The 18052-nt window shown below is 43.2% G+C and overlaps 1 protein-coding gene across 1 annotated transcript; it reads left to right on the top strand.

The window, feature by feature from the left end:
• Positions 1-13402: 13402 nt before the first annotated feature.
• LOC134485019 (sperm motility kinase Y-like) lies at positions 13403-17009 on the top strand. Its single transcript, XM_063280841.1, has one exon. The coding sequence runs from the start codon at positions 15053-15055 to the stop codon at positions 16580-16582; it is 1530 nt and encodes a 509-aa protein (XP_063136911.1). The 5' UTR covers positions 13403-15052; the 3' UTR covers positions 16583-17009.
• The last annotated feature ends 1043 nt before the right edge of the window (positions 17010-18052 follow it).

The following is an 18052-nucleotide window of genomic DNA, read 5'->3' on the forward strand; positions in this document are numbered from 1 at the left end:
CAAGGTCAGACCTGCTTGAGTACAGGTGACCTCTCTCTTCTCACTTAGTGTTCAGTTCATTCTCAAACTCTGTTACTTTACGAGAAGCTTCCACTTTGTCAGACACATCATGACTTTTTGAGAAGATGTGTGGACGCTCTTTAAACATCAGGTTTTCATGATCTCCAGAACTGCCAGATAAGTGTGCATCTTGGCTGGACAAGAGCAGAACACAAAAGATTATACATAAAAATACAACTAACTAGCCTAACTAAATTTTCATCTAAATTTTAATGTTTCAGTGAGAGCTGTTCATTTTTGCACATTATTTCAGTTATTTTATGTATTCTGGCTGAAACAAACTATACCTACTCTACGGTCTGAGCAGAACTTTAAAATCCAATCTTTGCTCATCAACTAAATGTCAGTTCAAAGAAAAGGGCAGGATTTGTGGAATAACCCTATAACCAACCTGGCCAAAAAGGTATGAGTACAACTTAAAATATATCAAAAGAGTAATGAACCAATAAAGAATTCCATGCAGAAAAGGGGCAAAATAAACTCTTGACTGTGACTTTCAAAAATAAATATGTGCACTACTGATGGCTCAGTGATCAACTGATGATTACATAAATGCTAGGAAGAACAGGCAGCCAGCTTAGTCATTGAGAGACTCTCTTTCATTGAGCAAGGGAGAGTAATTAGAGGATAATTTCCGTCAACCTCAGGGCAAGCCTCCACACGCACCTATGTACACAGATGTATATGGTGGTCCAACATAGCCACACTTATAAGGGAGAAAGAAAATAACAAAGTGAGGGTGCTCAATTTCATTAAGCATCAGAATTTAAATGTTTTGGCCATGTAAACCGGCTTAACTATGGGGGTAGTTTAAAAGTACACCATTTCCACAAACTTTTCCCCTTTATAATACTGAAAGCTAGAACAACCCTGATTAATGTAATTCAGTGTTACAAGGGCAGAGGACATATAACCTGAATGAATGTCCATACACACACACACACACACACACACACACACACACACACACACACACATATATATATATATATATATATATATATATATATATATATATATATATATATGTATGTATTTGGTCATACACATTCATACTTACGTAAATATATAACCATATACAACAAATAGCCAATACCAAACAAAAAGTAGAGAAACTTGAAGCAATCCCACTAAAATCAGGAACAAGGCAAGCCTGCCCACTCTGCCCCTATCTATACAATATATTACGAGAGTTTATAGACAGAGCAATAGGAGAACAAAAAGAGATCAAAGGGATACACATTGGGAAGGAGGAAGTTAAGATATCACTATTGGTGGATGAAATGGTAGTATAAACATGTGACCAGAAAAAATTGTACCAGAACTCCTCCAGCTGATAAACAACTTAAGCAGAGTGCCTGGATAGAAAATTCACTCTACCAAATCAGCTGTCTTCCCCTACTCAAAAAAATAATGGGCTGAGAAAAATTAGGGAAACAGCACCCTTTACATTAGTCACATATAATATAAAATACCTCAGCGTGACTCTAACCAAGCAAGTGAAAGATCTGTACAACAGGGACAAGTCTCCGATGAAAGAAATTGGAGAAGACCCCAGAAGATGGAAAGATCTCCCATGCTCTTGGATCAGCAGGATAAAGAGAGTAAAATGGCCATCTTACCAAAAGCAGTCTATAGATTCAATGCAATCCCCGTCAAAATTCCAACTCACTTCCTCATAGAGTTAGAGCAATTCTCAAATTCATCTAGAATGACAAAAAAACACAGGATAGGGCAAATATTCTCAACAATAAAAGAAATTCTGGGAGATCAGCATTCCTGACTTCAACCTGTACTACAGAGTAATAATTTTAAAAAATAAACAGTTATTGGTACAGGGACAGGAAAGTAGATCAAAGTAATACAATGTACAACCCAGAAAATAACCCTACACATGGATGGGAACTTAATCTGTGACAAAGAAGCCAAATCCATCTGGCATAAAAAAGAACAGCATTTTCAACCTAAGGTGTTGGTTGAACTGTCGGTGAGCATGAAAAGAGTGCAAATTTACCTACTCTCAACTCCTTGTACAATGTTCAAGTCCAAGTGGATCAAGAACCTCCATATAAAACAAGACATGCTGAATATAATAGAAGAGACCGTGGGAAAGAGCCTCAAACACATTGGCACAGGGGGAAATTTCTGACTAGAATGCCAATGGCTTATGTTCTAAAATCACCATTCGACAAATGGGACCTCATAAAATTGAAAAGTATCTGTAAGGCAAAGGTCTTAATCATTAGGAGAAAATGGCAATCCAGAGATTGGGAAAAGATCTCTACTGATCCTACATTTGATAGAGAGCTAATATAAAAAATACACAAAATTCAGAAGTTAGTCTCCAAAAATCCAAAAACAATATTTTTCAAACGGTGTACAGAGCTAAACAAAGAATTCTCAACTAAGGAGCCTTGAAAGGATGAGAAGCACTTAAAGAAGTGTTCAACATCCTTCCTCTTCAGGGAAGTGTAAATCAAAATGACCCTCACAATCCACAGCACAGCAATGACTAAGACCAAAACCACAGGTGACAGGAAATGCTGGCAAGGATGTGGAGAAAGAGCAACACTCTTCTACTGCTGGTAGAACTGCAAGCTGGTAAAATCACTTTAGAAATCAATTCAGTGCTTCCTCGGAAAATTAAAAATAGTTCTACATGAACAACTAGCTATAACACTACTAGACATAAATCCCCAAAGATGTTCCAACATATAACGAGGCCCCATGCTCCCTTATGTTTATATAAACCTTATTTATAATATCTAGACGTTGTAACCAATCCACATGTACCTCAATGGAAGCATGGATATAGAAATTGAGATGCATTTGCACATTAGAGTACTACCAAGTTAGTATAAACAATGACTTCACGAAATTACAGGGAAATGAATAGATCTAAAATATATAAACTTGAGAGAGGTAACCCAGACACAAGCTGTGTACAAACTCATAAGTTGTTATTACCCCCAAAAGCTCAATATGCCACAATAAACCTCACAAACCATATGGAGCTTAAGAAGAAGGAAGACCGGGTTGGGGATTTAGCTCAGTGGTAGAGCCCTTGCCTAGGAAGCGTAAGGCCCTGGGTTCGGTTCGGTCCCCAGCTCCGAAAAAAAAAAAAAAAAGAAGAAGGAAGACCAAAGTGTGGATGTTCATTCCCATATAGTACAGGGAACAAAATAATCACAGGAGGTAGAGCAAGGCAGGGACCTGTGAGCAAGAGAGTAGTGGTAGATACATATGCAGGGTTGTGGGGAGGACAGGATCAGGTGATAGAAAAGACATGAGCGAATTAGAGTTTCAGGAAATTGATTAAAAGTATGTAGCAGTGGGGAATGATGAACTGGGTGTAGCCACTACAAAGTCCCAGATGTTAGGGAAGTGAGAGTCCCCCAGGATGCAAAAGGTTGACTTTATCTGACGTATGCAACAAGGGGTACCTGCAATCTGTATAGACACCTCCAATAGATAGACACAGCCCCACATAGGCAAAGGGGCCACACAATCATCCTAAATTTTTTTTCTTTTTCTTTTTTTTCGGAGCTGGGGACCGAACTCAGGGCCTTGCACTTGCTAGGCAAGCGCTCTACCACTGAGCTAAATCCCCAACTCCTCATTTCAAATTTTTAACCTAGGTATGTTCAAGTCCAAAGTAAAGACAGCAATAAAAAAAATAGAACAGACACTGAAGAAAAGGCCATACCTTTCCTTCAGTGCTCCACCTAGGATTCCATCCCATGAGCAGATACCAAACTGAGACACTATTACTGATGTCAAGATGTGCTTACTGACAGAAGCCTGCTATTGCTATTCCCTGAGAGGTTGTACCAGCACTTGACCCATACAGCTGTAGATACTTACAGCCAACAATCAGACTGTGCCTGGGGACCCCACTGGAAGAGCTAGGTGAAGGACTGAAGGACCTGAGGGAATTCAGCCCCATAAGAAAAACATTATAAGGTTACTGGACACACAGACCTCCGAAGAACAAAGCAAAAACTAAAGAATACACATGGAGGGAACCATGGCTCCAGATACATGGCTTTCACTGACATCAATGGGAGAGGAGGCCCCTGGTCCTGTGGAGGTTTGATATGCCAGCATAGGGGAATGTTAGAGTGGTCAGGCGGGAGTAGGGGAGAGAGTGGAGGAGCTCCCTCATAGACGCCAAGCTGAGGAGCATGGGGAGGATGGAATGGGTGATTGCGGAGGGGCAACAAGGAAGTGGATATCATTTGAAATTAAATGAATAAATTGATTAATTTAAAAAAATCTCATGATCATCTCAGTAGATTCTGAAAAGGCCTTTGGCAAAACGTGACAGTCCATCATGTGAAACTTACAGAGAGAGAAGGATACAGAAGAATACATGAACACAAAGTAATATACAGCAGTCCACTAGCCAACGTCAAACTAAATAGAGAGAAACTTAAAATAATTCCCATAAACTCTGGGGCAGGGCATGGCTGGCCACCCTCTCCCTAACATTTCAATATAGTTCTTGAAGTTCAGGCTAGAGGAATAAGACAACTAAATGTGAAAAACGAGATATGCATTGGAAGGGAAGAAGATATCATATTGGCATTTGTGATGATATCATAGTATGTACAAGAGCCCCCAAAAATTCTATCACAGAACTCCTTTATTTGATAAATACCTTCAGTAAAGTGGGTGGATACAACATTAACTAAAAAAATCAGTACCATTCTTTTAAACAAACAATGAAGGGGCTGACAAATAAATTAGGGAAACATTGCTCTTTACAATAGCAACAAATAATATAAATGTCTTAGTGTAACTCTAAGAAAGTGAAAGATCTGTATGACAAAAATTTTAAATCTCTGAAAAAAGCAATTGAAAGATATCAGAAAGTGAATGCAATACCCATTAAAATACCAAAACAAGTCTTTACAAACCTTAACAGTGAAATTCTCAACATCAAGTGAAAGATTTAATAAACCCAAGAAAGCTAAAACATTCCTGAACAATAACAGAATTTCGGGAGGAATCACCATCTCTGATTTACTGCTGTCCTACAGAGCTATAGCAATAAAACTACAGTATTGGCATAGGAACAGGCAGGCTGATCAATAAAATGAAATCCAAGACCCTGAAATAAACCCACACAAGTATGGATGCTTATTGTCAATAAAGTGGGCAAAATCATATGACAAAAAATAAGAAAGAATCTTGAACAGGTGGTGCTGGTCTAATTGGATATAGGCATAGGGAAGAATGCAATGAGCCTTATCTATAAACCTGTGCAAAACACATGTCCAAGTGGATCAAAGACCTCAAAAGAAAACCTTATACATCAAATCTGATACAAGAAAAAGTGAGAAATAGGCTTGAGCACATTGGTACAGGAGACAACTTCCTGAGCAGAACACCAATGGCCCTCAGATATTGAGATCAACAATTAATAAATGAAACTTGATGAAACTGAAAAGCTTCTGTAAGTAAAACAAAACATTTAATAGAAATGTCTGCATACAGGTTGGAAGAGGATCTTCACCAACCCTATAGTGCACAAAAGGCTAATATTAAAATTACATAAATAACAATTGAAACTACAAGAGACCAAACATCCTAAACTAATAATGTGGTGCAGAGATAAATTCATCAGCAGAACTTTGAAGGGCCAAGAGCCACATAAAGAACTGGTCACCATCCTTGGTCATCAGGTATATCCAAATAAAAAGCACCCTGGGATTCCAACTTATGTGCATCAGTATGGATAAAATAAAAATCTAAATTGACATCCAGCACATGCTGATGAGGATGTGGAATAGTGGGAACACTCCTCCATTGCTGCTTGGATTGAAAACTTGTACATCCATTTTCGAAATCATATTGGCAGTTTCTCAGAAAACTGGGAATCAGTTTTCATCTGGACTTAGCAAAACAACCCTGGGACATATAATCAAATGGTGACCCACCATCCCACAAGGACGCTTGATGATCCATGTTAATAGTGGTTTTACCTGTAATGTCCAAGAACTGAAAACAACCTGTATGTCCCCCTACTGAAGAATGGATACAGGAAATATTGTATATCTACACAATGGAATACTCGTCAGCTATTAAGAATAAATACATTATGAATTTTGTAGGCAAATGGATGAACTTGAGAATGTTATCCTGAGTGAGGTAACCCAGAACCACAGAAAAATGTATGTCATTTATAAGTGGACATTAACCATAAAGTGCAGGATAACAGGTTGATAGGCATGAAGGAAGAAGGAGGGCCTGAGTGAGGAGGTGTGGATCTCACAAGAAGGGGAAACAAAATAGTCTAAGAAGGATGAAGTGATGGAACAGGGTAAGAGAAGAGGCAGGAAAGGAGATGGAAATGCTGGTCAGGTCTAGGGAGAGGGGTTTGGAAGAGGGCTAGGAGTGAGATTACAAATTGTCTGGGCAGGAGTGTCCAGGGATCTCTGGTGACTTGCTGGATGCCTGGTAAGGGAGAGGATGGGGGAGTCTATGGGGGTGACTCTAGCTTAGATTCCTACTGGAGCAGAAGATGGAAATGGCCACCTCCTGTAGCAAGAAAGAACTTCTAGAAGAGGAAGAGGACATCAATGCACTCACAACAGCTTCAACTCAAAATCTGTTTTGCCAATAAGTGTGCAGGGATAAAGATATAGCAGATATTGAGGGACCAACCAATCAATGACTGCCCCAAAGTGAGATCCATCTCATGTGACAGAGACAACCTCTGACAGTACTTACGTTACTCTGATTTACTTGCAGACAGAAAAGTAGCACACCTGTCTCTGGAGAGGCTTCACTCAGCAGCTGAAAGCCAGAGCCAGTCCTCAGATGGAGCTTGGGAAGTCTTGTGGAAGAGTGGGGGAGAGTGGTGAGCAGACTAGAGGGGTTAAAAACACTACAAGAAGTCCCCTACAGTCAGATACCTTGGACCATGGAGTATGCTAGAGCCTGTGCAACCAACCCCAGGGCCAGGTGTAGCTATCTGCAGTTGGTCTCCATGTGGGTCATTTGACAAGTAGATCCAGGACTGTCTCAGTCTCTCTTGCCTGCCATGGGAACCCTTCCCCATACCTGGGCAGCCTGATTGTAAATCTGTGGGACAGGGGGTGCCTCATACTGTTGGGAGTAGATGCCCCAGGGCGGGGTGGTACCTAGGGAGTCTGCCCTTCTACAAAGAGAAGGGAGAGCATTATGGTGAGAAGGATTTGTAAGGTGGCACTGGGAAAGGAGGAGGGAGAGTGGCTGGGATCAGGATGTAACCTAAATAAAGAATACAGTACTGGAATTAAAAAAGTTAGACTGGAAATTGGAAAGATTGCTCAGTGTTAAGAGAACTGATTGCTCTTCCAGAAGTCCTGAGTTCAAATGCCAGCAACCACATTGTGGCTCACAAATATCTCTGATGAGATTTGATGCCCTCTCTGGTATTTCTAAAGACAGCGACATTGTATATATGTATACAGACACACACACACACACACACACATATATATATATATCAAATGAATAAATGAATAAATAAACAAACAAACGTAGGAATTACCTGGTCTTCGATTCAGAGCAGGGAATAAAGTGTAATGAGATTATATTCAAACCCATGTCATGTACTGCCTGGAACTTTCAGATCTGCAGGAACCATCACAAGGAAGAACAAGAGAGGCTGGAAAGGGGGTCTGATCCCTGCAGCTCCTCAGTGTCCACTAGCACAGCACTTGCCCTTGGGAGATGATGTCATTCATTCTTCCCGATGTTGCATCAATCAAAATTACATGCTCTGTGGATGAACCTGTAAAAGAGGACAGTTGCTTTTGGGCCAATATGGAGGCTCCTTGCCTCTCAGCAAGCTCACTGCTGCCTTTTGAGGTCTCTGGATGGTGAGCAAAATGAAGACACACAGAGTAGCCTCAAGTTGAGTCAGCCAGGCCCAGGGGGCTCAGTGGTGTCTCTCAGATTCCCAGGCCCTCCCTGAGATTGAACACTCTACACAGTGTAAGAGGATTAGGGGATAACCAGGAAATGCAGTTGCTCAGGTGTCTGGCTCTGTAGGAGGGAAATAAATCACAGTGGGAAGCTTCAGGACAGTCAGGTGACCTGAGCCCTCCACAGAGTCTAAGTCCAGACTCACAGACATTCATCTGTCCACAAGTCTCCTAAACACAGGCCTTGACTGACCTGCAGTCCAGAGTATGTTATAATACAGTGTCGCTTAGAGAGAGGACATACTTTCCAATTAGGCCTTTTCTGTGTCACACTGAGACTGGGTTTATGGTACAGCTGATGCAGATGGGGACTGGCCACATGTGGCAGTCTATCGCAGATCATGAAATAAATAAATAAATAAATAAATAAATAAATAAATAAATAAATAAATAAATATCCACTTATCTCACTGCCTGCAATCCTAATTGTCACCACAAGGGAGCGCTGCTTTGACCTTCTCAGAAAGAAAAGCTGACTTCCCTCAGGGAAATGGATGGATGGATGGATGGATGGATGGATGGATGGATGGATGGATGGATGGGTGGGTGGGTGGGTGGGTGGATGGATGGATGGATGGATGGATGGATGGATGGATGGATGGATGACGGGATAGACAGGGAAGTGATTTGACTTAATCAGTTTCTTCCAGTCCTACTTCCTACTTTTCTGGTCGAAAACACACTGAACATGTCTGCTGCAATTGCTTGTTCTTCATTTCTGCTTTCTTTGGCTGTTCATTCAAGGCATCTCCCTTAGAATCTGCTCATCTCAATAAAGGTCCATCTGTGGAATGTATAGCTTCTCAGTTAGGAGCTAAGGGATTCTTGGAGGAGTTCCCAAAATCCCCTCTGGGGCAGTTGCCAGTGTTCTCTACTTCAGACAGCAGCTGCATGAAGCAAACACACACCTGTCTGAACATTCCAGCTTGGGTGCACGTCACAGTGCACCTGCCCCAGGGTCCCTGCCAGTTGCACATGCCACAGGGCCACAACTACAAGATCCCTTCCCCAGGACTCATGCCCCCTTGCATCTCCCCCAGGATTCCTGCTCTGTTGTAACTGAACCAGGGTCCCTGCCCGGTTGTTCCTGGCTCACGTTTCCTACTCAGTTTTACCTGCCCCAACGACCCTGTCCCACTGCACCAGCCTCAGGGATCCTGTCCCATTGTGCCCACCATGCTGCACCTTCCAGAGAGTACCTACTAACTGTTCCTAGGTGGCATTTTTCAAAATCTAATTCAAAGATCTTGCTAGTCAGAACCCATTGTCTTTGGTAACCCCAAGTAGATATTAGCAGGGCTTCCTCACCTACACTTAATCAATCCCTTCTCTCAGTTGTCCATGTGGAAGCAAAGAAACTAGCAGCAGAACATGGATTATTCATCCAGGATATCAGCAGCCCTAGAATTCTCATGAGATGGGCTGCTGTGACTGTGATACAGGGGTGGCAGGGAGGCTTTGACACTGAACAAGCCCAGAGTGCTAGCTCTGCTCACATTGTGCCAGCACCTTAGCCTAACTCTAGATGTCCTAAAATCTGAGAGGAGGAAGGAGATCTTCCTACATAGAAGATGTTCTCTGCATCTGTGCTGGCCAAGGTCAAGCCAGAGTGTTTGAACATGCCAGTTCCAGCCCCTGAGGGTTCTCTGCCTGCCTGGTGTTTTGTTGTGCTTTATGTCTGGCAAGGTGAAGATGTGGCCCATACTAGGAATATCTTTGAAGACAACTGCCCTGGGTTCCCATGCTAAAATTCAATTAGGGACTGACAGGGACCTAAATACCAACAAGACAGTGCCAAGACCATGAGTTCCAAAATCAAGAGCAAATGGGGCCTTGATGGTATCCTGTGCTGATCTGACAGGAGTCAGCACACACAATTCTCCTGCACATCCAATGCTCCTTGGAAAAATCCTCTGTCAAGGGTAAGTGATGCCTCATGAGAATGAACTGTCAGCGTAGGACAAGACACTTGGGACTACTGTCCTGAACTCACCAGTCTCAGATGAATGGGCTTTGAAAAGTTTTCAGGACACAGAATAGGGGTGTGTAAGCAAGTGCAGGTAATCCTTGGGAAACACATAGTTCCTGAGGAGGTTCTGAGATATGTTGGATCCACTCCTGGAAAAGGCAGCATTGTGTTCAGGGGGGTAAGAAAGCAGGAGCCTGCTGATGTTTTCACAGTATTGCATGGGAACAGTAACAATGCCCTTAGGAGCAGGATGTCCTAACACTCTCAGATCAAGCAGACAACCTAGAGCCTATTAGGCCCATATCCCAAGAGAATACCGGTCATGTGTGAAGCTTCTATAGCCAGGACGCTGGAGCAGGGAACATTGACATTGTCTCAGTTAGGGGTTTACTGCTGAGAACAGACACACCATGACCAATGCAGCTCTTATGAGGAAAACATTAATGGACACAGGATTGTAGGTTCAGAGACTCAGTCCAGTATCATCAAGCTGGGAGCATGGCAGCATCCAGGCAGTCATGTTGCCAGAGTAAGTAAGAGGCTGCTTGGGGAAGACTGGCTTGCATGTGGATAGGAAAAGGGTTTTAAAGCCCATGCGAACATTGACACACCTACTTTAACAAGACCACGCCTCCTAATATTGCCACTCCCTGAGCTAAGCATATACAAACCATCATAGACATCTTGCAGGAGGGTGGTACTGTTCTATCAGAGAGAAGCCTCTGCTCCCGTTAATATACTGAGGTCAACCCTGGATAGGGCTCAGAGCCCTCCACACATCCTGGGACTCAGGGAGGCATCCTATGAAAGAGCTTTTTCCTAGAAGGACACATGGGTGTAGGCCTCCCTTCCAGCCAGGCTGCAGGGTGTCTCCAATGCTAAACTCTGTCTTTTTGCAGAAGTGAAACAATGAAAATTCACCCTTCACAGTACAGTGAATAGCAAAAATGGTGAAAGGTATAAAAAGAACCAATTAGTACCAGAGCATGAGGATTGGTTTTATATGAAATGTGGGTGGGTGCAGTGCAGTATCCTCCTCCATGTACCCACATGTTCAGTAACTACCCTGTTCGATGCAGCTTTACACATAACCATCTGGAATCCATTCACTAAGGGATTCCATCCCTGGACTGGAAGCTACAGGTGGGACTTTTGTATCCAGGTCTCCCAGCGCAGGGACAGCGATGCATGGATAAAGTGGAGAGAAGCAGACTGGAATGGTGCAGAGGTTATCCTGCCAACAACCCCAAGCCCCCAGCAGCATGACAATGTAGAACAGCGAGCAGTTTCCCAGCCAGCCTCACTCCCCATAGACAGACTTCTTCCAGTCCCTCCTTATGCCAAGGAAAGAAAAGCAAAAAAAGTAGGGGCAGGGAAAGAAAAATTGCTCTACTCCCAGGAGCCAAGGACAAGCCCCCTCCCATCCTCTGATCTGACCCCATACCCATCCACAGCCAAGTCCTGGGCTCATCTCTAGAGGCACATGGACCCAGGCAGATGAGCCCTTGAATCACAATCGGCTCCTCAAAAGCATCCTATGGGTGTCAGTCCTAAGTCCATGAATCGGAGGTGCTCTGCACAGCTATTCAGAGAAGCCTTCTCTTGATCTCTGTGAAGATCTCTCTGTTGGATGTCAGAGGAGAGTGTCCATCCAGCATCAGTCCTGGGACTGTGGCCCTCTAATGTGTTAGCCCATGTGAACCTCCCCACAGAGCCCCACCTGTCCTTGTGCAACTCCTCCTTGATCGCCTTCTATAGGAAGATATTTAGAGTCCCTTGCAGGAGGCAGGGAAAATGGCACACAGCTGAGGGTGGTAGACAAACCTGGGAACACATCAAATATTGAGTTGGTGTGAGGCTCCCTAAGACATGCTTGGGCAGGTCTGTGCCAGCGATCCCATAAGACCCTTTGATTCTCCCCATGTACACAGCAGGAACCAATTTCCAGGCCTACCCTCTGCCCAGAGCAAAGGGAGATTGGGACTTGGATTCCAACCTTGGCCATTATTGTAATACCTGACCTTGTAACCCTTGCTCCCTTTGGGGCTCAACAGTCCCCCTCAAATGTAGACAACAATGTCTAGATGGTGTTCACAGCTTTTCTTGCCTGAAACTGTGCTTTGTTTGATACTACAAACCAGGAAGTAGGGACTTAAACTTGAGATCACTGACTCAGGCTAGGGAGGACTCCAGGGCACCTGAGCTCAGCTGCAAAGGCAGAAGCTGAACCACAGTGAGCAGAGGTGGCACACTTTGCTGTTTCTTTCCTTTTCTGCTCTCAGGCCTTTCAGTGAACTCTACAGATGAGGATCTTTCCTCCCAGGCTTAGTGTCTGCAGCCATGAGAGTCCTCTACAGGGGACTCCAAACCCCAGAAGAGTCTTCAGAAGGAAAGCGCTACACACTGCACTGCCCCCAGCACTCTGAGAAACAGAGACCCTTTCTGGACTTGGGCCAGTCAGTGCTCAATAGTTAGCTTCTGGCTGCACTGGCTGCTCACAAATAACACAGCTGCCTGGGTCCTGTGACCTGGCTGTCACAGACTGTGATTGAGAATTTATTTCAACTGTGTCAGCATAGCCACTCTGTTCCTTCTGGTCCCAGGTTGCACAGAGCTCCTTGTCATCACACACGCCCCATCCCATCATTGGACATTAATATTTAAAGGGAGCCCTACACTCAGGATGGACTTGGTTTTCTATACATCATGCCAACCTCTGTGTGAGAAGAATTGTCTGCATGTTTATGCATACCCCCTTATGTGCCTAGGTGTCCATGCATACCACTACCCCATGTACTGTCAGGGGCCATCCTCTGGACAGGTCCTCACGCCTGCATGTCAGACCACCTGTCTTCAAGCCCCAACCCCTCCCCACTGCACAGATGCTGAGCTTATGGGCTTTGCTGATGCATCCAACATTGATGGGGGTTTGGGGGATTGAAACTCAAGTCCTCACCCTTGGGAGGCAAGTGCTCTGCCTATCCCTGCAGCTTTGTCTCAGGTGTTTGATGATAACCTAGAGCCTTTCTGAGGGCTTATGAGAACAGTGTCCTCTTGATGGGTCAGTTTAGAAACACAGCTTTGTTTTTTTTTTATTTTTTTAACAGTGTATCATCAGTTTGAGGCTAATCATTCAGAATTCAATGAAAAAGTGACACCCTGAGTGTAGACATGAGGACTTTGAAGCAGGAGGTATAGAAAACATTTAAAACAGAGAACTGAGGAGAGGTAAACATCTTACAGGCTTTGATTTCTAAAAGCCTTAAATCTCTCCATAGCCCACAGAAGCCAGAGCCTTGAAGCCCTTCCCAACCATGTCATGACAGGTCCTATTGTGACCTCATGAGGAGCGACTGTGAGGCGTCCCAGCCAACAGATTTTAAGCTGTTGCCAGGCCTGGATTTCTTTGAGTGCTTTGAGAGGAGGTGTGGAGTGGAGCCCTCTGCGACTTGTTTGTATATTGTGAGCTGTGTGTGGTTGTATTGGATTTTACTGTACTGTGTATATGTGTATGTATCAGTGTGTGTAAGAGAGTGTGTGCTGACAGATTTGCCTGTGTGTGAGTGTGTGTACACTTTCGCTTGTGTTTGTCAGTATATGTAGGAGTGTGTGAGTTTACAGGTTTATTTGTGTGTATGTTGTATGTGTGTACCACCTTTTTTGTGTGTGTGTGTCCCTGTGTGTGTGTGTGTGTGTGCGTGTGTCTGTGATGTGCATTTTTCCAGGTTTACTTGTGTGTAAGTATGTGTGTGCCTGTTCCTACGTGATTGTGTTTTGTATGAATCTGGGCGTTTGTCTGTGTGTGTGCCTGTGTGTGTGGGTGTGTGTGTGTGTGTGTGTGTGTGTTTGTGTGTGCACGCATGTCCCCATCCCCTTTTGCCCCTTGTATCTATATTACCTGCACCTCAGTGCAAAAGAGTGTAAAGGCTAGAACTCATCCCGGCTGCTGTACCTGAGGAAGGTCCTCAACCTCATTTTCAAGACAGGCTCTCTCACTGGCCTGCAGCTGCCCAAGTACCTGTCTTGGCTCTCCAGTGGCTCCCAGGAATTTGATATGCCAACCCCATAATATCAGATTAAAGGCCTACGTAGACTGCTGGCAGCTTATTTATGGATTGATTTTTTTTCTATGTGTTTAAGAGATAGAATTAGGCCATATATTCTCAAGACCACTGACTATTTCCTTATTGTGGTTTTGTTTTATTTATTTATTTATTTATTTATTTATTTATTTATTTATTTATTTATTTATTATGGATTGCTGGATTCATTTTGGTGGTGGTTTTTATATTCTCACATGCTATATTATTGCTTTGATTATTTACGGTTCTGCAGTCGGATGATTCACTCTATCTCCATTTTCAATGTCCTGCAGTTTCATCCTTTTACATTATTTCTGTTTCTCTATTTATTGAGTACAAGCAATCATTGGCTTAGACTTGATACAAATTTGCCCTTTTTGACACTTTGACTCTTCGGCCTTTGTTTAAGGTTTACTGTTCACTGATATTTAACTGCCTTATTCCTTGTGGTTGGTTAATTTTAATTTTCAGTATTTTGCTCTGGAGAGTTGTGGATTTTTGTGGATCACGAGGTCCTGAAATTCAATGGAGTTTTCCCTTAAATGTTGGCTTTTTACATTTGTTTGTTTTGTCTTATACTCAGTCTTTCTCCTCTCATTTCTTTTATCTGACCTTTTTCTTCAAACAATCCATTCACAGTATTGATCAGCTTTGGCCGCCCAATCCTATTGTAGTATGACGATTTTTATTTTCATCATTGCATTTAGTATTTTTGTGCTCTTGCCTTTCTCTTTTGGGGATGGTTATTTGGGTGGCTTTTACTTATGATTCTTCATATTTCCCCCTGTTCATAATTTTACTCTATTTTTCTAGTCTAGTCTTTTCTTTGTTATTATTTTTTTCTTTTTGTTTCATTTGTTTCTTTTAGGTTCCACATGTGTAATTTTAGTTCCTGAATTGCTCCATCTTTTTCATTTTTTGATTCCATTTGTTTGTTATTTTTAGGTAGCATTAGTACTGATAAAATGCCTACAGAGACTGAGGAGGAGTTACCACCTTCTAGTCCCGATCCCAGTATCTCTCAGGAGGGAACCTTTCATTCCCAATATAAAGTACTGAAGACTATTGGAAAAGGAAGCTATGCCAAGGTCCTCCTGGCCCTCCACCAGCTCACAGGAACCCCAGTGGCGGTCAAAGTTCTCCGAAAGAACAAGCAGTGGTTCCGGCCAGCCATGACAGAAGAAAACATAATGAGAAAGATCAACCACCCCAACATTGTTTCTCTCTTACAAGTCATTGAAAACAAAACTAGAATATACCTCATAATGGAGCTGGTGGAAGGCCAACAACTCTACCAGTACATCAGAGAGTCAGGGCACATAGAGGAGGATGAGGCCCGGCAAATATTTGAACAGATATTATCAGCAGTGAGCTACTGCCATGGAAAGGGGATTGTTCACCGAGACCTGAAAGTGGACAATATAATGATTGATAAAAACAAAAAGGTCAAAGTCATCGACTTTGGGCTTAGCACCGAAACACAACCTGGACAAATGCTAAACCAGCACTGCGGTGCGTATTCTTTTGGTTCCCCGGAATGCTTCCTTGGACTTCTGTATGACGGCATGAAGAATGATATGTGGACAATAGGAGTGGTCTTGTATTATATGGTAGTGGGAAAGCTCCCCTTTGATTCTGTGATCATCCAAGAATTACAAAAACAAGTTGTTGCAGGGGTGTATCCTGCCCCCTGTGGGGTTTCAGAAGAACTGGAGAACCTCCTTAGTCAATTACTAACAGTAAATCCAATGTATAGACCAACAGCCAGCGAAGTGATGAAACACGCCTGGTTCAAAGAACACGGGAAGGGGTTCACAGTTCGTTGTGAAGAACTGCTTCCCCTCAGGCCAGACCCTGAAATTTTGGGTGCGATGAAATGCATGGGATTTCAAGCCTCTGTAATAAAATACTCCCTAATAAAAAGAAAATATAATGAGGAAATGGCAACTTATTGCTTCCTACAACAGCAGGCTCTCCCGGGGTATGGCTGCACAGCCCAGGCACAGCAAGTGAGTCCCATTGCAGCCCCATTTCCTAGCCTTGACCCTGCTGCTGCTTTTAGATTACAAAGAAAGAGGAGTGGAAGCCTGCCAGTCCTTGGCACCTTGCAGATGTCATTCTCCCAAGGTCACGTATCTCATTATGGCCAGAAGGTTCATCCAAAAGGAGGAAGAAGGTCCACTGTGGCTGGTCGTCTCAGGCCACTACCGATGACACGTACACAGGACCACTATCACAAATGTGCCATGAGTGTCCCATACATTCAAACAACAAGCATCTTCAGTGAGAAGAGTAGCAACAAGGAAATAAAAGAAGATAATCTACTCTCCCACAGAGCCCCATTAGAGGATAAGCCCATCTCCAGCAGGGTCGGGCACAGAGGTTTTAACGGGTGGACCAGGAATATAGCAAATGCCCTGATAAAGCTTTGTTGCTGCTTGCCAAGGAGAAAGAAACCTCACCTGGGGCAGAACAGAATCTCACCCCAGAAATGAGCCACAGGGAGCGTCCAGATAACAAGCAGCAGGCACAGCCCAGGTACCTTCGTGCTTTGTCCTTTCTAGTTTGCTCTATGCTGGTCCTTCCTCTTGTCTCTGGTTTCCATTTTCCCCACAATTCTTACCTTGTATCTTCTGTAAGTTCTTTTATGAGGTTTCCTCAACACCAAGCCTTCTCCCTCTTCTTGATTTCTCCTCTTCCCAGCAGGGACTCAATAAGAATTCCCCACTCTACAGAGTTTTCTTGTTGACCCATCCCTTCAGATGGACTCCATCCCCCCCTTAGGCCAATAACTCCCACAGGGTGAGGACTAGAGATTCATGGGCTCATGGACTCATCCATGGGCTACTGGTTCTAGCACATGTGGTCATCAATCACAAGTGCTGCAGAACAGAGTCTTATGTTTTCAAATGTAACATCCCACTCCAGTAAGCCTTAAAATTAATAACAAGGTTTGTCACTGAATAAGTATCAACAACCTAGTTTGTTGGTTATTGTTGATGGTCAGAATCCTGCATGCATGCATATTGTTTTGCATACTGATTTTTTCATTCCTAAGACCTAGCAATTCATATATATTGTTACATATATATATATATATATATGTAACATTTCTAAATGATTTCTTTCAAAAATCTTAACTGAGAAGTAGAAGAGAAGATTTAATAAAATAATAAGGCAATCAAAGCTCCAAATGGTAATCTAAGTATTCTACCGCATAAGATTTTTGCTTAGAATAAATTGACTTTTTTTCTCTCACAGTGCCATCTTGAAATTCTGTCATGTCCTGAGTATAAACAGGAGGTGATTTCAGACACATGGCCAACGAAAAGACACCAGCATAAGCTACAGCACCAACAGGAGAAACAGCAATAGCACCAGCAGCATTAGCAGCAGAAGGAGGAGGAGGAGGAGAAAGAGGAGGAAGAGGAGGATTCCCCAACACCAAGCCTCCTCCCTCCTCTTGATTTCTCCTCTTCCCAGCAGGGACCCAATATGAATGATGAGTTCCCCACTCTACAGAGTTGTCTTGTTGACCCATCCCTTCAGATGGACTCCATCTCCCCCTTAGGCCAATAGCTTCCACAGTGTGAGAACTAGAGGGTCATGGGATCATGGACTCTTCCATGGGCTACTAATCCATAGAGAAACGGGCCTGTAATACCAGACACTCAAGACACACAGTAGGTAGGGGGATCAGAACTTCAAGGCTAGCCTGGTCTACATCATGAGTTTAAGATCAGCTTGGACAACTTACTGACACCCTTTTTCTAGAGGTGAGGAGGGCTAAGGCTACTAACTCAGTGGTAGAGTACTCGTGGGGAAACAAACTGCTGTCCATTGATACCTCTCCTTCCTTGCTCGGAAATACACAATGGTATTAGAAGAGTCAAAGGTTCCTGGCCTAGCATCCACTATTCTATTTGCTACATCATTAAGGGTGCAGTTTTTGGGGTGGAGTTTTT

The sequence above is a fragment of the Rattus norvegicus genome, chromosome 1 (genome assembly GCF_036323735.1).
Source record: "Rattus norvegicus strain BN/NHsdMcwi chromosome 1, GRCr8, whole genome shotgun sequence".
NCBI classification, from domain to species: Eukaryota; Metazoa; Chordata; class Mammalia; order Rodentia; family Muridae; genus Rattus; species Rattus norvegicus.

What these genes read in the sequence shown, in the direction of transcription:
- LOC134485019 (XM_063280841.1), top strand. Translation starts at nt 15,053, where the DNA reads ATGCCTACAGAGACTGAGGAGGAGTTACCACCTTCTAGTCCCGATCCC.